At 43.6% G+C, this 19760-nt stretch overlaps 1 protein-coding gene across 5 annotated transcripts in view; it reads left to right on the forward strand.

Moving 5' to 3' along the window:
- BRSK2 (BR serine/threonine kinase 2) overlaps positions 1–19760 on the forward strand; it is a 452231-nt gene that overhangs the window by 335962 nt on the left and 96509 nt on the right. For all 5 annotated transcript variants that reach the window (XM_054028689.1, XM_054028690.1, XM_054028691.1 and 2 more), the window contains exons 4-5: positions 77–217; positions 18699–18815. In XM_054028689.1, the coding sequence (XP_053884664.1) occupies positions 77–217; positions 18699–18815 (258 nt within the window). The remainder of the gene's footprint in view (positions 1–76; positions 218–18698; positions 18816–19760) is intronic.

Consider the following 19760-nt stretch of genomic DNA (forward strand, 5'->3'; position numbering starts at 1 on the left):
AGAGAGAGAGACAGAGACAGACAGAGAGATCTGTGTGATCATGTGCTAACAAAGGCCTGTCGTCTTTTTTTCCTAGGTATTTGGTGCTAGAACATGTGTCAGGTGGGGAGCTCTTCGACTATCTTGTAAAAAAGGGAAGATTAACGCCAAAAGAAGCCAGGAAGTTCTTCCGACAAATCATCTCTGCTTTAGACTTCTGCCATAGTCATTCAATATGGTGAGTACAGCAGGTTTATAATGGGTGGTGACTGTGGCCTGGAAACTCATAACAAAGCAGTCAGTGGGGCTGGGGCTCCTTATACTTCTGTTTGCTAGTAACTAGTAAATGTTGTAAAGCTGTTGGGGTCCAAAAGTGCTGCATAAATGCTGCTGCTGCTACTTCTTGGCTCTCTCTGTGAACACACATCGGTCACACATAGACTGTTCATGCAGATTGTCCATGATTTTCCTTTGGATCTGTTTATAATATATGTAGAAAGGCTCATTTCTGGTTTCCATTGGAAAGCAAGCCTGCTGTTCCATGATGAGCATGATGGGAGGGGGCAGCTGCTGTCACGTTCATTTATAGTGAGTGCTTTAACCAAGAAAATCAGATTCCTGGGGGACCAGTGTTTCATTTCCATGAGTCTTGGGGGCACTTGCCAATAACCGAGAATAATATGTGCCTTATCAAGACTAGTCCCTGAAGAAACCTGGGACAATTATCAATACAACAAAGTCATTTTATGGCCTCCTTGGATTAGAGGGAAACCTGCTGGCAGTTGGCAGCCCTGCCTGGGCCCCTTCTGGGCATTTGAGTCACTGTTGCCTTTAATTTCCTTTCCAGTAGGGAGTAATTTTCTTTATCAGTCTGTTATTGTTACATATTAACTCAGTTGAATTATTTAACCATTGAGTGTGGTTTAACCTGTAACTTTCAGATGACATTTTAAATTGAACCAGTTTCCACTTCAGCTTTAACAAGTTCGGGTAATTTAAATTATACTGAAATTGAGTTGTTGCAGCCAATCAAATCACAGGGTTTCTGTACAGTTACTGACCTGTAAGTGCACGCTTATTTCTCAGTAATACAATTCCATGCACTCTGATTGGCTAAGGTGCTGTGATTTACATAATGACTGCACAGTCGTGTCTTAATAACTACATACAGCACACAGATTCCTCCATTCTGATAGGCTGAGGGCCATTGTTAGACAATGAGAGCACAGCGATTTGCATAATGACTGTATAGTTATTTCTCAGTAATCGTGCAATGATTATCCATATTCCTCAGATTTGACTAACTACGGTCCTCAGAATGTCCCATGCAGGGCTGTCAAGTGATTAAAAAAATTAATTGCAATTAATTGCACTGTTAAACAATAGTAGAATACCATTTATTTAAAATATTTTGGGGTGTTTTCTACATTTTCAAATATATTGATTTCAATTACAAAACAGAATATAACATGTACAGTGCTTCCTTTATTTTTTATTACAAATATTTGCACTGTAAAAAAAAAGAAATAATATTTTTCAATTCACCTAATACAAGTACTGTATTGCAATCTCTTTATCATGAAAGTTGAACTTACAAATGTAGAATTCTGTACAAAAAATATAACTGCATTCAAAAATAAAACAATGTAAAACTTTAGAGCCTACAAGTCCACTCAGTCCTACTTCAGCCAATCTCTCAAACAAACAAGTTTGGTTACAATTTGCAGGAGATAATTCTGCCCGCTTCTTGTTTACAATGTCACCTGAACATGAGAACAGGCAGTCACATGGCACTGCTGTAGCCAGCATCGCAAGATATTTACATGCCAGATGCCCTAAATATTCATATGTCCCTTCATGCTTCAACCACCATTCCAGAGGACATGTGTCCATTCTGATGACGGGTTCTGCTTGATAACGATCCAAAGCAGAGCAGACCAGTGCATGTTCATTTTCATCATCTGAGTCAAATGGCACCAGGAGAAGGTTGATTTTCATTTTTGGTGGTTCGGGTTCTGTAGTTTCCACATCTGAGTGTTGCTCTTTTAAGACTTCTGGAAGCATGCTCCACACCTCGTCCCTCTCAGATTTTGGACGGCACTTCAGATTCTTAAACCTTGGGTCGAGTGCTGTAGCTATTTTTAGAAATCTCACATTGGTACCTTCTTTGCATTTGTCAAATCTGCTGTGAAAGTGTTCTTAAAATGAACATGTGCTGGGTAATCATCCAAGACTACTATAACATGAAATATATGGCAGAATGCAAGTAAAACAGAACAGAAGACATACAATTCTTCCCCAAGGAGTTCAGTCACAAATTTAATTAACACGTTGTTTTTTTAACAAGCATCATCAGGATGGAATCATGTCCTCTGGAATGGTGGCCAAAGCATGAAGGGGCATATGAATATTTAGCACGCTTGGCACATAAATACCTTGCGACTCTGGCTACAAAAGTGCCATGTGAATGCCTGTTCTCACTTTCAGGTGACATTGTAAATAAGAAGCAGGCAGCAGTATCTCTCATAAATGTAAACAAACTTGTTTGTCTTAGTGATTGGCTGAAGTAGGACTGAATGGACTTGTAGACTCTAAATTTTAAATTTTTTTGTTTTTGAGTGCAGTTATGTAACAAAAAAAAATCTACATTTGTAAGTTACACTTTCACGATAAAGAGATTGCACTACAGTACTTGCATGAGGTGAACTGAAAAATACTATTTCTTTTGTTTATCATTTTTACAGTGCAAATATTTGTAATAAAAATAATAATATAAAGTGAGCACTGTACACTTTGTATTCTGTGTTGTAATAGAAATCAATACATTTGAAAATGTAGAAAAACATCCAAAAATATTTAATAGATTTTAATTGGTATTCTATTGTTTAACAGTGCGATTAATTTTTTATTGCGATTTTTTTTTATTTAATCACATGAGTTAATTGCAATTAATCAACAGCAGGAGGAGGGATAGCTCAGTGGTTTGAGCATTGGCCTGCTAAACCTAGGGTTATGAATTCAATCCTTGATGGGGCTATTTAGGGATCTGGGGCAAAATCAGTACTTGGTCCTGCTAGTGAAGGTAGGGGGCTGGAGTTGATGACCTTTCAGGATCCCTTCCAGTTCTATGAGATAGGTATATCTTTATTTATATATATATATATATAATACATCCATAGTGAAAATGGCTACCTAAGTGTCTGATCTGCTCCCCTTGTTGTGTAAATAACTGGAAATTTCTAAGGGAATGTATTACTTACAGATAGAAGAGGGGATCTAAGCCTTTTTGAAGGAGCTGTAGGGCAATATTAAGAAGAATGGGGTATGCTGGGGAGCAGTTCAGAGGTTGAACTGACCACATTTGTGGATTTCGAAGTTCTGAGGACAATACGCAGTCAGCACGGACGGGTTTGTGATAGTCAACAGAGCATGGAGTGAGCTGACAATGAACAATAATAACATGAGGGGCCAATCCAAAACCCATTGAAATTAATGGTGAGACACACACACACAACCCAATTGACTTCAGTGGGCTTTGGATCCTCAGACCCGGGAAGTTTTCTCTGATGGCAGATAATTCTAAACAAATAATTTGTTCTGTGAATGCCACATCTTTTTCTCCTTGCAAATCACTAGTGGGAGAATCATGATTTTCTTAACATTTCTGAGAATAATTTATGATAGCTTGTTCAGGAGCAGTTTGGGTAGTGTGGTCCCAGGTACGTTTGATTGGACACATAGGTTGGTTTTGTTCCTGACTAGCAGAGCATATCTCTTAGAGGCCATGATTCAGGAAAGCATTTAAGCTTGCTGCTAAGCCCCATTCCTGAATAGGGAGGCTTTCCTGCGTCTGCCTAGAATCAGATTTCAGGTGTCAACTGTCTCATTTACAAATTCAGAATTCATATTCTGCAAATATTCTCCATTATTCTCTTATAATTGACGGTCTCCACAAATATTGCTGCTGGTAAATTCATTCGCTCGAATATTCACAGGAAGCACACACAAAAAAGGTGCAAACACAACTGATGGTAATTCATTTAATAACTCAAACGCATATTAACACAGATGTTTGTGGTCTTCGGATGACTCTTGTGGGAATATATATGTATCTACTGGCAATTAGGTACTATTGTGACAAGTGTGGCGCAGGTAGATAGATGAACAAATGCCTTCTGGTGTCTGCCTTTAATAAACGGGGCTGAGGCTGTAGAAAGAGTAAGTAATTCTGGAGAATTAAGGGTCTCTAGCGAATTTTCAAAGGATGGTGAATGCCTCTTTTAAGGATCCCCAGCTACCGTCTTCAACAAATTTGGGTGTTGAGGCAATATCTTTCTTGTTAAGAAGTGAGTCTGTTTCTGTGATCTCCTCCTCAACCCCTACTCTACCACTGTCAGTGCAGAGTCAAATGACAGTGAATCAGGAGCACCCCCTCCTCCATGAGAACCGTGCAGCTCCTGAAATGTGAGAGTATGAGCAATCACCACCAAAGGTTTTTTAAAAATCAAGTTTGTAAATATATAATAATTTAATGTACTTTCCTAAGCAACGAAGCTTGACCTTGCCCTGTCGCAGGGCAGCGAGATGATAAATCATCTCATCAGCCGGGTTATCCAGTTATGACCACACTGAGTAATGAAGGCTTCTCCTTTGGCTAATGACTGGATGTGAGTGCCTCTAGCGTGCTAGCAGAATAGATTGATAGCTCTGTGCCCCCCACCCAATATCATGCCACCTCTTCTTCCACCATCCCCAGGAGGGAGCAACCAATCACAGAGAAATTCTTAAGGTTTAGTTTCTTCAGCATCCTGGTAAGTTCTTCTTTCACTGCTTTGAATTTATTAATGGCTCAGGATTCCTGGATGAGAGACTCTGAAAGGGTTTCCCCACAGTGGCCATTGATGCGGGGGGAGCTGTGCCTTCAACCACAGGCAGAAATTGCCTTTGTCTGATGAAGGGTTTTCAAGGAAACAGCCCCAGCAAGGAACAAAATGGATTTGTAATTTGCTTGTGTTTGTTTTAATGTTATTTTAAATCAGTGTGAGCTTTCTGTTCCCATTTATTTTTTTTTAATGGGAGTGTAGTGGGAGCTTGGAGCTTCTCCCAATCACAGTCACTGTACAGGATTTTGCAGTAGGGTTGGCTGTGGGAGAATTCACAGTGACCCTAGTTATAGCCCCACTTAGGAGTGCAGGAAATGGCATCAGACCATTGGCATGTGGGAGCTTACTGCTACCTAGCCTCAGGAGTCAGTGAAATGTCATACCAGCACTGACCAGGTTTTTCAAAAGTGACTAATGATGTTGGCTGCCCACCTTGATGCCCACTTTGAAACACTTCAAAGGGAGCTTGTGTTCAGCAGGTGCTGAGCCACCACTCTGAAAACCAGGGTCCTGTAAGGGGCCTGAAGTAGGACCCCTAACCTCAGTAGTCACTTCTGAACACCTTGGCCACTGACTGTGTGGGACCTCACAGCTACTCCAGTCCCAGCCACAGTCACTGTAGGAAATTATATAGGGCTCTGACCGTGGGGGAGTTCACAGCTACTCCAGTCTGAGCTTTCCCCTGGAGGAGCACCCTTCTATTTAGAAAAAAGCAAAGACTGCAGAGAGAAGGGAATCTGGAAGGAAATAAGAGAGAACAGCTAAAAGGTTCCTGATTGGCTGTATGTGACATCACCAACCAATGTTGTGATTGGTCTGAGTTGTGTTTCTTGTGTGTGTTGGGTTTTTCTTTTGGTCAGGCTCCTATTTGTTGTCTGTATCTTGTGAGCTGACAAATAAAAATATGATTACGGAAAAGGGCCCATGGCAAAACTTATTAAGCTTCAGAGATAACTGATAATGCCAATTACTGCACACGCAGTGGTGACATTGAGAGAAAATTCCTCTGGTAGTGAGCAGCAGGATTATTATTTCATTTTATTTTTATTTTTATTTTGGTTTGGTTCTTTTTTTCCAGGAGGGCACAAGGAGGGTTTGAGGGTCTGTATGAATATTGATAAATGACAATTACTAGAGCCTCTTCTTTCATCGCCTGAGGCTGTCTGCTGGTGTATGTAGAGGGGGCTCATGCTAAAGTGTGTGACAAGGGGAGGGGGAGGGGGTCGGGCATGAAGGCAATGACTAGGAGCTTTGTTTTACTTTGCTTTGTATCCTTCCCACTAGTAGGGTGGGGAAAGGGTCATTATAAAAGTAATACTTCAGGATTCACAGCAATGGCACCAGAAGCTCTTGTGAGAGCACTGTGAGCTGGAACGGTTTGTAGAATACTGCAGTATACTTTTATTAACAGGGAGGGAGGGTTTGTGAGAAATCAGGGGTGTCCTCAAGAAGCAGAGATTACTATGGCCTCGTCTACACTACAAACTTATCCACACCCCTGAGTGACATAGTTATACCGCTCCAACCCCAGGTGTTGATAGTGCTACGTCGACAGGACAGCTTCTCCCGTCAATGTAGCTACCACCTCTTGGCGAGGTGGATTAACTACACCGATGGGAGAAGCTTGTAGTAGCAGCTTCACTAAAGCGCTACAGCAGAGGTGAAGAGAGGGGCAGGGCCAGAGTCCTGCCCCACCTCTGCACCAATCCATGGTGTAGGGCTGGCTCACTTTCTGGGCCAGTCTAATGGCTAGCACAAAATGTGCACACCCCATGCATAGGGAGACTGTGCTTGCTAGCGTTGCCAAGGGCACTGTGTCTCTGGTGCCACTCCACACTGCCCCTCATGTTGGGCTTGTGACAGAATGCCACCGTACAGTCCTATATGTGGAAGCGATGCTCCTATTTTCAATTTCATCGGGCACGCATCTTGTGACTGCTTCACCTACCTTCTGCCCACTCATCCATCTTAGTCTAAACATCCCAAATCTCTGAGCTTCAGCTATCCTCGTTTATATTTTCAATCAACCTGAAACAAATTTCCCCCTCTTCTCCTGAAATGCAGAATTGTCCCCCAAACTACACTGGCCTGAGGTCTGTGGTGGGGAATAATTAGTATTGCACAGTGACCAGTTTAAAGTTGCACCTCTCACTGCCCTTCAGGAGTACAATGCGGGTGCTGTACCATTGTAAAAAGGGAAATTGGCAGCTTTCACTGGGGTACACAGCTCTTGCTTCTAGCCTCCAGTAGTTGCAAGATATCAGATCTTGCTATTGTGACATTATGATTTACAGCTCTCCTTACAGGTAGAAGAATATGAAAAATGGTACCACTAAAAAAAAAAAAGTAAGATTCTATAAATAATTTCTAAAATAGTGTTTTTTCTGTAAAATACAGAGCATAGACAGAATGTGTGATTGTGTTTTATTGACACTTGTTTGGGGTAACCTGCACGACTCACTCATAACTAAGGCTAAGATTTAGTCATGGATATTTTTGGTAAAAGTCATGCACAGGCCATGGGCAATAAATAAAAATTCATGGCCTATGACCTGTCCATGACTTTTTACCAAAAATACCCCTGACTAAATCTCTACTTCTGGGACCCCGCTACTCCAGGGGGCCCCTGCTGGGAGGAGGAGGGCTTGCTCCAGTGCAGGTGGTTGTCTGTCCCCCAGCTGCTGCTCCCAGGGACCGCTCTCCAGACAGCCTCCAGGCACCCCCGGGGCCATTTCTTCAGCTGCTCTGGGACTGCTGCTGCTCGGGCAGTTGCCGGGACCAGCCGCACCAGCCGCAGCTCGCATGGTCCCCGGAACCAGCTGCCTGGGGCCTCCCAAGCAGCAGCCAGTGCGGCTGGCACTGGGGACCACCAAAGCAGCTGGCCCCAGGTTGCTCCACCAGGGGCTGGTGTGACTAGCTGTGGGGTGCCCAAGCAGTTGATCCTGGGGCCAGCTGCTCGGGCGGCCCTGAAATCAGCCGCACCCGCTGCTGCGGAAGTCATGGAGGTTGCAGAAAGTCATGGAATCCGTGACTTCCGCGACCTCTGTGAAAGAATCACAGCCTTACTCAGAGCTCGTGAAGGAAGGAGACATCTCTAACACTCATGCTGCTAAAATGTTTATGCCACACCACGCTGTGGAGCATTTTATATGTGCTTTCACTCCATATATGCACGTACACACACACACACACACACATATGAATAGAGAATATATGACGGTATAATATGCATGCATCTACATATAATAATGTAATAGGTAAGCCAATGTTCATGTTGCATAGAGAATTGTGTTTAATGGGTGAAAGAATGGGAATATCTGCTGCACACATACAAAATAGACTGTAGGGAGGCTTTTAATTTTGTGTGTACTTTGTGACTTGTAGAGGAGTCGCATATTTAAATATATTTTGGAAATAAAAACAGATGGATTTTTAAATTGAGTCCCTAATGCCTCACTCTTTTCCAGAACCCTTTTGCAAAGAGTACACATGGAGATTCTACAATTAAACTTTGGATGTGGATAGCTGCCCTTTTCACAAATACCATATTTATATTTTTTCCATGTTGGAATGTCTCAGAAAAAATGATTTTGTTTCATAATTGATTTGAGCTGTGCCAGTTTGAAAATGCAGTGTGAATGATATGGCAACATTGTTTGCTCTGCAGCAGTCTGTCTGTCCGTGGCAGCAGATTCACCAAGTGCAGCATTAACAATATGATGACGTTATTTACTCAGCAGCAACCTATGTGTGTACATGCCAGCAAATCTGTCAAATTCCAGCGGCATTATTTAGTTAAATGTTGACATTGACTTCAACATTGGCACATGAAAACACCACGTCAACCAATGATGACGTTCTTTGCTAGGTAGTGTCCTATGTGTTTTACACATGACAACAGACTTGCTCAGTTGCTGTGTCCGCTTGTAATCTAATATCGACATTTCTCAATAGTCAGACTCGCACTGCAGCCTTTGTGTTCAGTACATTATCATGATTCTTTGTAAGGCCCTATATTAATTGCATTTCACATTTCAGCTCCAGTTTGCACAGTTTCTTTACAAACTAGGGAAATTCACACAGAAAAAACTTTGTTTAATGTTAGTTAAGGTTTCTCTGTTCTACTTTAATACCATTTTCCTCACAGGCTGAAAAGCTACAAATACACAGTTAAGGTCAACAACCACACTTCCATTTCTTGAGTGACAGCAATATAAAATGGATCAGCTCTTCCCTATTACTGCCTTCCTCGTACAACTCTTTGTTAACACACAAGCAGGGCTGAATTTACACCTTACGCGCCCCTAGGCACAACGTCTTCAGTGCCCCCTTGCTTACAGCTGACCTATGTGTTTTCCATAAAAAATTAAATGAAAAGAAATATAACACAGCCTCCCTGGTAAGGCACGAGACCCTCCGCCACGCACGGCGCTCCCAGCCCGAGCCAAGACACAGTTCACCTGCTCCAGGCAAAGCACAAGGGGGCGACTGTACCTCTCCCCACAGCGAGCAGTCCCCAGGTGTCTTTCATTCCTCCTGCAGCCCGGCACGGCAGCTGCGCTCCGTCCCTGCCCGTGCAAGTGAATGGGGCACTGGCCACGCCCCTCCCCAGCACAGGACAGAGGTAGTGGGGCAGCCGAGATTGGCCAGGGGCTGGGACACTCCCAGCACCTTCAGCAGCCGCCCCACCTGGCCACAACTCATAGCGCCCCCAGGTGGGCTGACTCGGATGCTCACCCTGCTCCAGCCCCACACGCTGGGCGACCACCAACCCATGCCAGGAGCCCGGCCGCCTACAGGGGAGCTGTATGTATTAACTTCTTAACTTTTAACCCACTTTTAACTTTTAGATGCCCCTAGGCATGTGTCTACTGTGCCTAATTGGAAATCCGGCCCTGCACACAAGGCTTTAAAAACTACTCTGCTTCCACATATGTAACCTTAACTCTGTGTTGAAGGTTAACACTTCAAAGTTGCCACCTTGGGGTGAGCGTGGGCATCTCGCTTACCTCCTATGTCATTCTCTGGGCAGCCACAACCCTGTGGTCTGGTTCTGAGATATGGGGTACAACCCATCAGCTGTGCCTTTTAGTGAGTCTGCCCCCTTTAGGGGGATATAAAGCAGCCCAACCAAATGGAAAATAATTCCCCGACCCACTTCCTTGTGCAAGGGAGAGGGCAGCAGTCTGTCAGGCCTCGCAGACAGTCTCAGTTCCCACTCCTCAGCGTGAGAAAAGGTTAGGGTTTAATCATAGCATGGGGAGGGGGGATTTCAACAAAGAAAACCAGCCTGGTCGTCTTCTTCCTCAGAGGGCTTGGGTAGGTGGCGTTCACAAGCCGTAGGTCAGTTAGTGCCACAGGGCCCCCAGTCTGGAAGCTCTGAGCCCTTTGCTTGCTTCAGCATGCCCCCACTACTGCACTGAGTTCTCCCTTTTAAGGGCTCACATCCAGGCCTGACATACCACAGAGGTGCGGCAGGTTGGTGCTGATTGCTCCTTAACCCTGTCTGGGCAGGGTGGGTCATCTACCTCACTGCACTCCAGCATAAATACAAGGAGGAGACATGTTAAATGTAGGCATACTTACAACTTTGAAGAGATGCTTTCTTTTACTTCTTTGAAGAAAAGAGAACAACTTTTAACATGTTTCCTTCTTGAAAAAACTGCCCTGAATGCAACAATGTCATGCACATCTACTTATTACAAGCAGAACTGGGTGAGGTCAGACTAGATGGTTTAATGCAGGGGTTGGCAACGTTCAGCACACGGCTCGCCAGGGTAAGCACCCTGGCGGGTCGGGCCAGTTTTATTTACCTGCTGACATGGCAGGTTCGGCCGATCGCGGCTCCCACTGGCCACGGTTCGCCATCCCGGGCCAATGGGGGTGGCGAGAAGCCGCGGCCAGCACATCGCTCACCTGCGCCGCTTCTCGCCGCCCCCATTGGCCCGGGACGGCGAACCACGGCCAGTGGGGGCCGCAATCGGCCGAACCTGCCACGTCAGCAGGTAAATTAAACTGGCCCAGCCCGCCAGAGTGCTTACCCTGGCGAGCTGCATGCCGAACGTTGCCGACCCCTCGTTTAATGGTTGATTCTGGCCTTAAAAAAATCTATGAATATATGTTAAAAGTTTTATCCTTTTATTTCTGACCTTAACTGTATCTACTAATTTTACAGAGCTTGAAATTGTTAGTAAAGTAGAACAGAGCAAGCTTAATTAACAGAAACCAAAGATTTTTCTGTGTATAGAAACATAGGTACACATACAAATCTCAAATTTACAGTAGCTGTTGAGTCATTATTAAATTTCCAGGAGCAATGGAAAAGGAGATGAAAAGGTTTTTGGTGCTCATGTAAATAAAAAATGATGTTTCTCATTATTATTAATTATTATTTAATAAATTATTCATATAGCCTCAACAGCATACTAGGCACTTTTTAAAGGCATATTATTGGACAGTTATTCTGTGGTCTAACTTCATTGGGGTTTGGGGTCAGTGGGAAAAGCATTTGCAAAGAGGCTAAGATTTTGTGTACCATGGCCTGCAATTTCTCCAATTAAAGGGTATCTTGGGTTAGAAATCTGGGAACTAAACGGAGTTGTCATAGAAACCGATATGAATGTTTCATGTCCAAAATCACTTAAAAATAATGGGCCAGTTCATCAGCTAGTGTAAATTGGCATAGCTCCACTGGGCCCAATATTCCAAATCTGTCTTTACCTCCAAGATCTGCTGTCTGCCCCCGGTGACAGTAAGAGGTGTAAATTAAACCCAGTGTCACCCATATGCTGCTGCTGCTGCCTGCAGTACAGATGAGTTGGTTTTCAGAGTACGAGAACAGATACCTCACAAATGGAGTGATGGAGGGATTGACAGCTGCCTGGAGAGCATCAGTGAGCGTGACCAGTGACTGGAGAGCAAGTGTGAACTGGCCAGCGCTTGGGGAGCTATGAAGCACGTTTGCAAATGCAGATCCTTCTGCTATTCTCCATCCCCTAGAATTGTGCACTATTTCCCCAGGAGCCCTCTTGGAATTCAGGGACACTCACACCATCCCTCTTTCGCTCTGCAGGATTTTTTTTAGCACCCTTTTTATACCATGTGTCGTTGTGCATATATGTGTGTGTGTGTGTGTGTGTATATATTACAGCAGTACCTTGCAGACTGTCAGACACTGTGTACCCTCTTTGTGATCGCTTGGTTAGTGACTCTCTCTCTCTTTTTCACATCTACATAAACTCCTTCCAAAAGTCTTGCCTTATTCAAGTTTCAGAGTAACAGCCGTGTTAGTCTGTATCCGCAAAAAGAAGAACAGGAGTACTTGTGGCACCTTAGAGACTAACAAATTTATTAGAGCATAAGCTTTCGTGGACTACGGGCTGTAGTCCACGAAAGCTTATGCTCTAATAAATTTGTTAGTCTCTAAGGTGCCACAAGTACTCCTGTTCTTCTTTTTGCCTTATTCAAGCTCTAGTAGCAGGCTGCTTACTCCGCTGTCTTGGCTGAGGGGCTCAGGACATTATACTGCCATCCTGGATGGGATTATACCAAGCTTTCTGTCATGCGCTGCTGCATCTCTCTCTTTCATTCTCCTTCTCTGCCTATGCAGCACTCTGTGGGGGGAATTTTCCCTGCTTGTTCACCAAAGAGGCGGTTTTCTTTAATCTTTCTTTCCAGCCAATGTGGAGAAATGCCCTAGGGCATTTCAACCTCTGGAACAATAAAAGGGTTAACGAGTCCTCACTTCACCTGCAGAGCGAAGAGGTGAAGCAGGTCATGTAAGACACGGAGTCAGAGAGATGAGCTGGAAGGGGACCAAATTAAGTTCATTTATTCGGCAATGTTCCATTAAACGCCAAGTAATTATCACATGTGGTGGGGTTTTGTTTCATTTTGGCACAAGAGAGTTCTTGCTGAATATTAATGTGTTAGGCCATCCAGGCTGCTGGGTTCTTTGGCAAATTATAACAGACATCCCCTGTTCCACATGCCCTCTCATTTCTAACCTGAGCATTTAGAGGAGCTGATGATAGCAAGGATGGGGAATGCAAATGCAGAGTAGGTGTCCCGTCTCCAGTGGCAACGATTCCAGCCCTGCCATTGTGGTCCAGATTCTCAGCCTCAGTTCTATCCCCTTAACGCTGCAGTACAAAAGGGACATCATATGGATAGCTGAGAATTGTCCTTGGTAGAGGGGAATTCTCACTTGGGACAGGGCTTGTCTGTTTGTTATATGTGTGTACAGTGCTCAGCACAGTAGGACCCTGATCCCTGAGTGGGACTTCTACTAAACAACCATAATAACTGGTATAAAGGTGGTAGAGCCAACCCCTATGCCAACCACGCCCACTCTGGCTTAGGGGCATATTGAGGGAAGGAAAGAATGTAACTGGATGAGGAATGAACAGACGGGAGCAAAGCTCCCCAACTATAATTCTCAACAGGCTTAGGTCAGGGCCAGGGATGGGGCATGTGAATGCATGGCTCCCTGACAGCTCCTCCCTCTCTCCATTTCTGAGTGCATCTTGGCACAGAAGAGAATCAGGGCCAATAATTTCCCTTGACGTTATTTTGCCTGGTGTCTGGGGCAAAGCGATTGTTTGAGACAATCTTGTTGCCAATCAGGGTCCCCTTTCACACTCGCGCTACCCATCCCCAGAAGTCCCAGCCAATGGTTTCCGAAGTGCCAGCTGTGGCATGGGCCATCCCGCTATGGCTTTATCAGGGCAGCTGCAGAAGAGGGGACTGAATTCTCCATTGCAACGCATTGGGTACCACTGCAAGGCAAATTCACTAAAGCCGCCATAGTGAGTAGGTCTCACATGCCTGAGGAGGAAGGGGCGGAGCATGGTAACTTTCTTTCTTCCCCTTCCCACTGCATGTCCCTAATGAAAATGAGAGGCACATTATTGTTATTTTTTTGCTATTTCAGAAGCGTCTAATTTTTCTGATTGATCTAATTTAAAAAATAAAGTCCAAGTTGTGGATAATAGTGCTACAGTTCCCATAACCCCACTAGCCTTCCACTGCTTCCAACCCGGGGAAGGCAGGAGACGAACCAGTAGCAATGGGAGTGGGGTGGGAGGGAGTATCTGCTGCTAGTGAGCCATGGTTACCCTCTTTCATAGATGGCACTCCTCACCTTCCCCTGCTATCAAGGGTTCTGTGGAGAGATCTTACTGTGAGGGGGCTGGGGATGAGTCTGACTTAAGAGTTCATACTGTGTTTCCTTCCTGTTGTGAAAAGTGATAGAACTGGGAAGGCTGGTAGATATGAGGCATGGGGAGAGGGTAGAATTTTTGCATGAGTTGCTTCTGCTACATCATTTTCTTGAAATTTCCTTCACTGTTTATCATGGGACCACTCATAATGGGTATGAGTCCGAGCTTAAGAAATGCTCCTGAGTCTTCTGTTTTTAAGTCACCAGCTCATATCTGGCCTAGGTCATTGGGACCCACAGTAGTAACCACATGAAGGCTCTCCAGTGGCTAATGTAATGTGGTGATACCAATACACTTCCTAGAGAAATCACCATCACATTTGTCAGTCATTGGCATCTTCGCCAAAGGCCAAGGTCCTAACAGGCACAAATAACAGATTAACTTCGCCCCTTAGAGAGTGATCCTTTTGGTTCAGGTTCAGGTGTGTTGATAGGGAGTTGTGGGAGAAGGCTGAATGTGCATCTCATCTGTGAATGAACGAGAGCTGGTCAGATTTTTTTGAATTTTGAAATGTTGATGAAATTCTGAATGTCAACATTTAAAAATGTGACTAAAGCAGAGAAATTGAGAAAATGTTCACTTGTTTTTTTCCCATTTTTGATTAACCGTAGAGCTGGTTAAAATTAAATTTTTAAATTTAATTTAAAATTTGAATTTAAAAAAAAACAGGAAAAATATTTGAAAGCATTTTTGCAAATAGTTTTCCCGTAAAAAAATAAAAATCTAGAATTAACACAGAATTTCAGCCTGTAAGTCTTTTACCAGCACTACATTCATTCATTTAAGCATATACAATAGATATAAGCAGCACATGTTATATATATTGGACATACGTGGCTCATATCTGACCCAACAGCAGGTAGAGCTCTTTCATTTATCATTCCACTCAGACATATGAAACATCTATATTTTCGGCATAGCTTCCCCTGAAGGGGGAGAGAGAGGACTGGAATAGCAGAGTTTAATGCAGGTCAGAAATGAAATATATTGACCTAGCTATGACAAAACCCAGAGCTATGACACACAGTTATGAGAGAGAGGTTCTAGGGGTTTGGAATTAAGGAGGCATAGCAGAGTTTGGGATTAGGGGGCACACTGACCCTAACCGAATTCTTACCAGTGCTATTGGCCCTTTGTCTTCATGAGCGATTTAGCAGACTGAATTTAACAAAAAGGAGCATCCCCAACCTCTGTGCATATAACTAGACTTGGAAGGATTAGATTTTTATCAGTAAATGTCAGTAAACATCGATTTCACCTTACACAAACCAACAGAAAAATATTTCCATCAATAATAACTTTTGCAGGTAGGCAAAGTGAGAAAAGTACTGCTTGAGAACTTCTTAGAGTGAAAATCCAACGATCTAGACTTTTGAATTAGCCTTATCGCAAATGGACTAGGACAGTGGTTCTCAACCCAGAGGATGTGTATCCCTGGGGGGTACATAGAGATCTTCCTGGGAGTACATCAACTCATCTAGATATTTGCAACAGGCTACATAAAAACCACTAGTGAAATCAGTACAAACTAAAATTTAATACAGACAATGACTGGTTTATACTGCTTTATATATTTTACACTGAAATGTAAGTACGATATTTATATTCCAATTGATTTATTTTATAATTATATGGAAAAAATGAGAAAGTCAGCAATTTTTCAGTAATAGTGTGCTGTGACACTTTGTATTTTTATGTCTTATTTTGTAAGCAAGTAGTTTTTAAGTGAGGTCTAACTTGGGTACACAAGATAAATCGGACTCCCAAAGGGGTACAGTAGTCTGGAAAGGTTCAGGACCACTGGACTAGGGAATGAATAGTAAAAAAAGGTATGATTTGTTGATTTAAGGATACTTGCTTTGTATATTTTGACATGTGATATTGACAATTTTTGCTTTAATGGTTCATAAAAAATTTTCTTTTTGGAATCTCAAAGTCTACAGTTATTACATAATTGTCTGATATTCCCATAATTCCCACAACTGTGAAATTTTAAATAAAAATCTAGTTATCCAAAAAGAAAAATGGAGTTCTGCCAACCCTACATATAACTAGCCCTTAATAACAGTCCTGTGAGAGCAGTTTCTGAGACTGATGCAAGGATAACTACTGCAAAAGGCAGAAGGACACAGTCTGCCTGGAGCTTTGAGAGCTTTCCAGTTACCTTTCATTATATCACCACCACTTACTTTGCAAAGCACTGTTATCACTCATCACCATACCCTAATGCTGAGACAGGAAACCTTTAATCCATCTCCCCTGTTGGATGAAACCTTCTCAGCACTCAGTTGCAAGATGAGATCGATCCTGGATCCCAGTTAGAGAACAGTAATCAAATAATGCATTGCCACCTCATTATTATCCAACTTCCATAGCCCACTACAAGACCCAGGCCTCTTATACTCTGTGTCCTTCATTATGCTGAACTGTTAGGGCAGGAACCTCCCCACATTGGGTCAGTACAGAGCTGGCACATGTATGATCAGCTTGTATCTCTCAGGGACTGTTGTCCTCGATGGCAGGATTCAGAGGTTCTTTTCTGAGCTTTCACTGGTCATTCACGAGCTTTAGAGTGTGCTGAAGGTGTCAGACTAAAGTATATGTTCATCCCAATATTTATTTCATGTCTGATACTTGTTGTGTCCCAGGTCACCAGGAGACTTTGATTAATACACAAAGGGCTTGATTTACCAAGTGCCCTCCAGTTTGTCAGATACAATTATTTACTGGTATAAATGCTACCACTCAGGCATCTGATTACCCATTTGCCCCTACTGTAAGGCATCTAAATGGCGCAAAACTGGAGGCCAACCTTTCGGCCCTTTTAAAAGTGAGGGCTTAAGGCTTGATGTTAAGATAAAGAACTAGCAGTTTTACTGAATGTTTCCCACTTTGCTGGAGGTCTGAGCAGAACTGCCTAATGCTCCCAAAGTGACTACTGCAGCAAGCACTGACTTTTACATAAAACCTGAACTGAATTGTTCAGGAGCTGTTGCTAATTGATGTCCCCTAGACTCCTGGTCAGGAACACAAAGGGGGTAATTTCCAAAACATTGTAACTGTATGTTTCTGCAATAGAGTCTAGGGGCACTGCCCTGTTCCTTTAAACAAGGGGTTAACAGGAAGTGCTCGACTTCCCCTCCCCATGTGCTTGTTCTCATGAGCAGGACTATATGAGTGTCTAATAAAGGGAGGAAAGGGGAGATAATGCCTTTGAGAAGGTTAAGTTCCACCCTAAGAGTCACAGGACTGGGTTGACCCTCAAGCTGGGGTTTTTATTGTTCGGTTTCTGATTGTCTTTCTTGTCAAAAAACACTCAACCCTTGCTGACCGTGACTGGTTTTTGTCTCATGCTGACTCGTTTCACCCCCGTGACAGCATAGGTGCTGGAACTAGGAGTGCGGGGGGCGCTGCAGCACCCTCTGACTTGAAGTGGTTTCCATTATATACAGGACTTGCAGTTTAATTCAATGGCTCTCAGCATCCCCACTATACAAATTTTTCCAGTGCCCCTGCCTGACAGGTTCCAACAGATTTATTTTCTGATTGGGTATCGAAAGGGCCCCCCTTATCTGCAGGAGGAGTTAAGTTCTCAGGTTTGGACCTTTTCTCACACAGGCCCAAAAGACATATATTCTGACCACCCAAAGCAGAGACCATGGAAGGGCAACTGGAACTCCTCATAAATGCTGCCTTTTGTTGTTGTTGTTGTTGTTAAGATACACCTGCCATATTGGTGACTCAAAAACAGTTTTAAAAAATGACAATACAGACAAAAACCTCACAAATGTTGACCAAAATTTTGTGTCTAAATTTTTAAAAATGAACTGCTACACTATATAAGAGCTATTTAAAAGTGCTTATGCTAGCTAACATGAAAGGGAGATGGTGGGTCCGTGACTGCCCCAGGCATGGGTAAGGGAGAAAAGGAGAAGAGGAGGGACAGGTATTTATACCCTTTATCCATGGTAGGAGTTCCCAACCTGGGGATCATGACCCAGTGTCCAAGGCTCACCACCACCTTGCCCATCCCCTATTGCTAAATAGGAAGGCAGTCAATGTTAGATGGGAAAGAGGCTTTCAAAAGTGTTGTGAGCCAGTGTTTTGTGGAATTCTGGGCTCAAAGGAATTCCTCATGCCAGCTAATTACCCACAGCCACATACCTAGGCAAGCAACTCCTAAAGTGAGGCTCTATGGAGGGGTTGGGCAATGCATACAGTGGCCTTCCTTTTCCTGAAAATCAGTCACTGAATTTTCTGGCATTCACAGAACATGTTGATACTGGTGTTTCCTGCCTCACGAATTGGTATCTGATATCCCAGCCTTAAATGTCATCTGAGATCCCACTTCTACTGAGTACCCTGCATTTCTGTTGTTTTCCATAGAAGCTGAAAGATGTTCAGCACCTCTTCAGGCATTGCAGGTTCAGGCCCTCAGAGGGTCAGTAATGGTTGGTTAATGGTTGCAGCATCTGACAGACTGCATCTCAGACGCTATGCATTCTTCTGCCCCAGGAGGAGAAAAGTGAACTTGTGTGAAGTGAAATAAACAGATCCTGGGGAGAGGGAGCTGCCCTGAATTTTTTTAACCCATGTTCCAATCCTTTCTCCACAGCCACAGGGATTTAAAACCAGAAAACCTACTGCTGGATGAAAAGAACAACATCCGGATAGCAGACTTTGGAATGGCATCACTGCAGGTCGGGGACAGCTTGTTAGAAACCAGCTGTGGGTGAGTGGCTCAGACTGTATAATAGAAATCAGAGATTGGCAGAGAACTCTTGGAACAGCCACTCACGCGCTCTCCCCAAGTAGAGACTTACTTGGACACATCTAGTTTTGGGCTAACATTTTATTTGTAGGATGGGGGTGGGGTGTTTCACGCATGTGTGTGTGCGTGCATGTGTGTACGGGGGAGATTATAGATGTATATGCTGTGCAGCCCAGTGATTTCAGTTGTGGTCGCTTACATCAAGCTCGAATTTCCCCAGTACAGTAGTAAATCCATAAGCTATATAAAAGATATGTTAACTAGATCCAGGGCCGGCTCCAGCATTTCTGCCGCCCCAAGCAAAAAAAAAAAAAAAGTCGCGATCGGCAGCGGCAGTTCAGCAGCAGGTCCTTTGCTCCTAGAGGGAGTGAGGGACCTGCTGCCCCGAATTGCCGCAGCTGCCGCCCCCTCCCTTGGCCGCCCCAAGCACCTGCTTGTTAAGCTGGTGCCTGGAGCCAGCCCTGACTAGACCAATATTCTCAAAGCTGACTAATGATTTAGAGTGCCTCAATTTTTGGAGGTCCAACTTGGAATGCATTAAAGGGGCCTGGTTTTCAGAGGGTGAGTACTCAATATTTTCTGAAAATCAGGCTCCTTTAAGATGTCTCAGGTGGACACAAAAACTGAAACACACAAAAACTGAAACACTCAAAATCCACATCACTCCTGAAAATGTTGGCCTATTTCTTCTTTCACTGGCCATATCACATTCTTGGGGAACTGAAAATTGATAAAACAATCGTGATCATTTATCAAGAGTGGATTTAAAAAAGAATACCTGGGGAAAAAAAAAATTAAATGATTTGTAAGGGAATTTGTGTCCTGCTCAAACTGTCTGTTGTACATCTCAGTCTCATCACTTTTTCTTCATCCTCCCCACAGTTTCACTGCTTGTTCACAAATAGC

The sequence above is a fragment of the Malaclemys terrapin genome, chromosome 4 (assembly GCF_027887155.1).
Source record: "Malaclemys terrapin pileata isolate rMalTer1 chromosome 4, rMalTer1.hap1, whole genome shotgun sequence".
Lineage (NCBI taxonomy): Eukaryota > Metazoa > Chordata > Testudines > Emydidae > Malaclemys > Malaclemys terrapin.